Source organism: Cloeon dipterum, chromosome 2 (genome assembly GCF_949628265.1).
Source record: "Cloeon dipterum chromosome 2, ieCloDipt1.1, whole genome shotgun sequence".
In the NCBI taxonomy this organism is placed as follows: Eukaryota; Metazoa; Arthropoda; class Insecta; order Ephemeroptera; family Baetidae; genus Cloeon; species Cloeon dipterum.
The window spans coordinates 35,636,899-35,643,728 of NC_088787.1; the positions used below are offsets into that span (position 1 = coordinate 35,636,899).

Consider the following 6,830-nt stretch of genomic DNA (forward strand, 5'->3'; position numbering starts at 1 on the left):
GCGTGACCAAAAATTTTAGGTATTTGCCTGCATTTTTAAATCTACAACAGGAAGGGTGCCGAAACTGGGATGTTCAAATTGAAACAAATATATAAAAACTGAACGAACAAATAACTTTTCACAAATAAACTCTTGATTTAGTCATTTCTGCCACATTAATGTATTTGCGAGTGCTGAAGGTCTCCATGACGCTTTTTAGAGGTCAATCTACACACATGCTATATAAACTGAGGAGCGCTGAGTGCCACAGACGAGTAGCATCCCTGGTCCATCGCGACCGGAGAAGAAATCAAGATGAGGCTCGGACTTTTCGTCTTTCTCAGCCTTGCATTTTGCGCCGCACAAACCACTCAAAGCGAGGACTACATTCCAGCTCCGTGTAAGAATTAATTTTATTTTTTTATAATTCGCTGTTTGTTTATGATTCCTTTCTGCTAATCTCAGCCACTCTTCGGCCACCGTCTAAAATTAGAAGTTATATCTTTTATAATAGCAGACGGCAAACTAGCCAGCTGTAACAAATACATAAACACAAACTTTCAATCAGATCACGAATTTTCAAAATAATAAGTTGAAACAGTAAACTTGGGAAACTCATTCTATGATCTATGATATTAAATATTTAGGAAATTTATGCCGAAAACTCTCTTCTTATGCGCAACAGTAGTAGCAACCCAATGCAAACAAATATGTCCGCCCCCCCCCCCCCAGACCCAGAGTCTTGGAAACAACTTCGATTTTTTTAATGAGGACGCACATTAAATTCAATACCAATAGGAAGAGCCATTTATGCTCAGCTTTCACGAGATGTAATTAAAGACCGACTTTAACGAAGTTTCTGAGCACATCAATCGATTTTTGAGGGTCGAATTAGGTTAAGTGGATATTTTTCTGACAAAAAAGTCCAGCGTCCAGCGCGACGTGCGTAGCATAAGTATAGTAAAAATGTTTTCCCCACCAAAGCATTATGAAGCTGTATGAAGGCGTCACGTCAGCCGTTAGCAGCCGGCGGTTGGCGTGTGCCAGCTCTGACGCATGCGCAATTCTCGCATACAGCTTCATAATGCTTTGGTGGGGAAAAAATTTTACTATACCTTCATGCTACGCACGTCGCGCTGGACGCTGGACTTTTTTTGTCAGAAAAATATCCACTTTACCTAATTCGACCCTCAAAAATCGATTGATGTGCTCAGAAACTGTGTCAAAGGCAGTCTTTAAGATTTGCATGCATACTATTCCACAATCACATATTCGTGGTAAAATGACAGATGCGCAGTAAAATTCGCGACAGAATTTTGTATTTCTCCCGAGCACACAAACGAATTCAATGGTGTCAGCGACGCGGGGCAGGGCCGCCGAATGGGAGCAGTCGGCCCTGCCGGCGCGCCTTCTCCCTATCACGAGGTCAGAGCCTGTTCTTCTATAGCCATGGTAGACTTTAAAGGGTGCAGGGTGGACAAGAAGGGAAAATGCCCAGTTACTATACGCATTAACGACACAAACATTGCACAAGAGGTTAGATCTATGTCAGCATTTCACGCCTCGACAGCGTGAACAGCATAATGTACCGCCGCGGTGACAGACACTAACCCTTCACCCTTCACGTGACTGGATTCGACAGAATTCCGGTCACACCATACCAGTTTATTGTTGATAGCGGTGACAGTACAGCGTGGCTACCCAGAGGGACGAGCGGGGGAGCGAGAGTGTTACCCTCTTGCTCGTGTGCCGTCAGGAGAGCGAATGTCTGTTTGCGAGACGGGTGTGTGCTCGCGAGAGGAAGGTTCTTGCGTTGCCTTTATTGATACCTGAGTTTCTCCCTCCGCTCTCCCCTGTGGGCGCCCGAAAGTTCACGTCAATATATATAGGTGCGCGACAATTATTAATGTGATCGTAATATCGTCAGGTTAAACCCTGACAAATGGAAATAGACATTCGGAAAGCTCTTTATCATCGAACTACCAACCATTCCGGTTCCAAATCGGTCACAAAAAATGGCCGAAACAATTACATAATATTAATATGCAAAGGCACTGCGCGACCGCTGCCGCTGCTTTCATGGCAAAACTCGTCACGCGAGGGAGCGAGAGCGGAAGAGGCAGAGCGGCGAGTGAATGTACGTGCGACGAGAGATGATATTTATTAAGTCCCAACTATTTGCTTTTAAGATTTTGATTTTCAGCCACTTTGATGCAAAACGTTAAAAATTACCAACCCTTCTGTAGCCAATAAAATGCGCTTTCTGTCAACATAGTCATTTTAAGTTTTTCACACTCCCTTCATATTATCATTAAGCTATTTAACTCAATGGAAAAATATCTTAAAATATTTTCGGGCCCAATATTAATAAGATTAAAACATGAAATTTCATGAATTTTTTTTTGTAGCAAATTTGAAGAGTGTCTTCACTGAGATATCATTTATTTATTTCCTTATTGCCAAGTTTCCATAGGGGTCGGCGGTCTGAGCGCGTGCGTCGGTGCAATGCTATATTAAAACTAATATGTACTATTATTTGCAATTTTAACATTTTGTATATGCGATTCAATAAATGTATACAAAATAATTAATATTTAGGACTTTCATAGTTATGATTTTCAACAATATTTTCCTAGATTTTGAGGGCGGAGAAAACTTGAGCGTCGAGAAGTGTGGTCACGAAGATTCTCCTTACCGCTGGGCCGTTTCTGTTAGAACTCTAGCAGGGGAAAATGAACATTGCGGAGGCATAGCCCTTTCTCCAAGAACTGTTCTAATAACAGGTAAAATGATACTTTCCTCTTTCAATAATAGCATCATTAGAGATGTTTAATATGCAGGCAAATGCGGCTTCTCAACACGAGATGCAAACGATTTACGGGTCTCTCTTAGAGCTTGTTGGTGGACACCAAATGATGATGAATGCAAGAAAAGGGACATAAGAGTAATAATTTTCTCATTTTAACAAACAACAATTACTAAAATACTTTTCCTTGTACTGTTTCAGATCTTCGATATAATTGAACTACCTTTTACTAAAGTTGCCATAACTGAAAAGATGATGCCTAGTGAAGTAATGCCCATTTGTTTGTTCAACCGAGACAACCTAATGGATTCGGAACTTCAAACAGAATCACCCTACTTTGAATGGCAACATTTTTGGGTAGCACTTATTTTCAATGGCAACAATTTTGCTGAGTGTATTGATTGTATTATTTTCCTTTTGACAGATTGGGGGTTACAAACACTGGACACAGAGTGAGTTGAATTTTGAACTGTGTGCTACCGTAGTCATTTGTTTAAAAATGCCATTCAATTAATTTTCAGTTTGAAATTGTTTAACTAAGCCGCACTGGCACCATAAAATTCTCAGTCAGAATGAATTCTAATTCTGAATTTTACCTCGTTCAAAATTGGCTTTCAAAATATAGTCTTGCTTCTAGGAGACTAGCTTCTTGATCTCCTGAAGATACAGAGTAATATTTATCGACTCACCTTTCCTGCCGGGTATCCTGAGACTAGACTTTATCAAATTTCAATCAAAATATCAAATTTTTCCGCGGAATCATCTGATTTTTTACATGTAATGATTTTAAAATCAATATATTTTCCACACGATCAGTCGTTAAAATCGTGAGATATTAAAAACATTTAGAATATTTCCTAGCATCAGAAGTTTAACCAAGCCACTATTTGATCGCATTGTTGTTGAGAGCTTATGCTTTGCGTGTACGTTGCTATGTGAGAATCCGAGCGATGTTTGGCGGTTGATTGCGGGCTGATTTGAACCTTTATACTCTCTGTCACTGCTATGACGATAAGTCCATTCAGATTCGCGAGAATTTGCGCAAGCTAAAATTAACTTTGCTATTTGCACATTTCCAACCTGCATGAATGAATTTCATGGGGCAAAATGACTTGCTTTTCCATATAAAGACTCCGGTACGGGGGGGGGGGGGGGGGGGGTGGGGGTGGTAACACGAGTTGCTCCTTTTCTGGATTGATGAGCCCATAGGATATTGGATGAAATTGGGACGAGAAGCTATCGTGAGTTTTCCCTCGCGATGGAGAGGAAACGATTAAAAAGGAACAAAGTTTTAACTGAATATTTTTTCTGTATTTAAAGAGTAATGATTATGAATTTCCCCGCAAAATCCTTTAACACACATACAGATTGGGTCCTAAAAATCATGTACAGTTAAAAAAATACATAGGCAGCACTGTAAATTTTCGAGAAAATCGGCCTCAAACTTAGCATTGTTTTAAATGGAGAATTTTCAACGGAATTGTGTAATCGCGATTTACTCTGAAATTCCGCATTTCCCAAAAAAAAAGACTCTGGCTGTCCGATAGATCTCGATCCGAGGATTCTAAATCATGTGAGAAAACATAGTGCAGCACTGTAAATTTCGGAGAAAATTGGCAAAAACAATCTGATTGGTCAGCGCCCAGCGCTGCTGGCCAAGAGAGGGGGGCGTTTCACGCCGTCGCTTCTGGTTGCATTACAGAAGGTGGCCGGCGCGCAACTCAATTATCATTTTAATTACGTTTTCATTATCAGAAAAATTTGAAATTTTCGCACATGGTAGCCAATGAATCTGTCCTTGAAAATCAATAAAAAATTTATTTATATTATACGCAGTCTATGATAGCCATAAGGGTCCGAGTTTGCCTCTGAAAATCATTAAAATTATTAAAATGAAAGAAACATTTTTTCTGAGTTGATTCTTGAATAAATTAACTTAATTTTGGGTATTTTGATTTTTCCCAAAAAAATTTTAAACATTCTTTAACGGACATCTGAAATTTTCAGACGAATATTTTTCGAATATTTTAAATTTGAGAAAATTTTGCTGAGTGAGGGAAAACTGGAAATTTAATCAGCTCTCTGAATTTAGGCAGTATTTAACGCTACTATGAACTAGTGAATTTTAATGAAGCCAAACACAGACCCCTTTTGAAAATCTGCAATTTTTGAAAAAATAAAAAATTTCTTTGAAGACTTAAAAGCACTATTTTTTATCTTCTCACTATTAAATTTTCATAATTTTTCTCGCCCCGGAAGCAATTAATTACCTATGCTAAAAAAAGAGGGCGAAACCCGGCGAAACCGGTAAAATTCGAAAAATTGGATTTTGGGGCACTTTTGGTCAGATGTACATGGAAAAAATAGGTCGGTTAGGGTTAACTCTACATGAAATTTCATTTTTTTAAATAAAAAATCCCTATCATTCCACTTTAATAATTTAGGGCACTAGTCAAATTTATATTCAAATAATTATATTTGACTATAAATTTCATTAATGCACTTTTTGATTGATCATCAATTAACTTTATTTTGGTGGTCTACCGCCATTTCTTGATCGCTTCCATCAAATTTTCAGAAATTGTTATTGGACCAGGCGAATGCATAAAAAATCTATCAAAAAATGAATTGGATCATCTGAAGAATTCTCACATTTCCACAAAAAATATCCTCTGTTTGAAGGATCACAATCACGGTTTGGGTAAGTTTTAATGTATTTTTAATTCCACGACATTAATTATTAAACTCCAAACATAGGCAATAAAATTTTGGTGAACCGATACAAAAGGAGATATTTCTTGAGAGCAATAAAATTTGAGCATGGCAATTTTTACATTGATATATTGCCATACATTGACCAGATTGTGAGAAATGCAAAAGGTATTTATGCTCTGTCGATGCCGCAGCCAACACCCCGAAAAATAGGTACTCTAAAACCTGCACCAAATTATCGGCAAACTTATTAATCAAGTGAATTATTCGTTCAAAGAGTTCAGCGCACCAGACAACCTCAGTTTCCCCGACTGTGGAAGGAAACCGACAGCAGAAAGTAGAAGAAAACGAGACAATGATGATTCATCCGAGGATTTGTCACTGATCCATCATATTTTCGGAGGCAGCACAGCTCAGCAAGGTGGACACCCGTGGCATGCTAACATTGAAAATGAGGAGACTGGAGGAATCTGTGGCGGAACATTGATTTCGCCGACAGTAGTTTTGACTGGTAGGGAAGCAAAAGAATTGATGAATTTTCGTGACTTCGATTTAAAATATTCTTTTTAGCTGCACATTGTCTTTATGGATCAAAAGCAGAGGACTTCATAGTTGTTCTTGGGATGTATGATAAAAGACAAAGAACAGCTCCTGGTGTTCAGACAAGAATGGTTTCACCTTCCACGTCAATTATTCTCATCCATAATAATTTTGGAATCATTTAGGTTAGCAATCTGGTCACGCACCCAAAATATGACTCTACGAATTTCATTAGTGACGTCGGACTCATGATTTTGAAGACAAAAATACGAATTACCGACCATATCCGACCGATTTGCCTGTGGAACGAGGATTCTAACTTGGATCGCGTGGCTGGAACTATAGCTATGGTATCGGATGTACGTAAATTCAAAAAATAGATTTAATTTTTGTCTATTTTCTGTTGAAGGCGGTTGGATTCGGGCTTGCTGACAATTACACGCGCACAGATAAATTGCAAGAGGTTCGACTGCCGATTTTAGCTCATAAAGAGTGCTTCTTGTCAAAAAGGGCGTTTTTTGGGAAATATTTGCGGCCGGGAGACAATTTTTGCGCCGGATACACTAATGGTTTGGCACAATTGATTATATTTGGAATTAATGTAAATTTCATTGATTACTGTAGGAACGACCACCTGCAACGGAGACAACGGAGGCAGCGTTTCCGTGGAAAAAGACGGTCGTTGGTTCATTCGTGGCATTGTCAGCTTTGGAATTGCGAAAAGAGTGGAGTTTGAGGGCGAAGAAAGATCGTTTTGTCGCCCTAATCAATATACCTTGTTCGCTGACGTCGC

General features: G+C 38.9%; 1 protein-coding gene across 1 annotated transcript; it reads left to right on the forward strand.

Moving 5' to 3' along the window:
* Positions 1-262: 262 nt before the first annotated feature.
* Positions 263-6,601, forward strand: LOC135936676 (uncharacterized). Its single transcript, XM_065479579.1, has 10 exons — positions 263-379; positions 2,616-2,762; positions 2,820-2,923; positions 2,987-3,142; positions 3,210-3,237; positions 5,364-5,486; positions 5,543-5,710; positions 5,775-6,168; positions 6,223-6,387; positions 6,447-6,601. The coding sequence occupies exons 1-8, from the start codon at positions 295-297 to the stop codon at positions 6,065-6,067; spliced, it is 1,104 nt and encodes a 367-aa protein (XP_065335651.1). The 5' UTR covers positions 263-294; the 3' UTR covers positions 6,068-6,168; positions 6,223-6,387; positions 6,447-6,601.
* Positions 6,602-6,830: the final 229 nt, after the last annotated feature.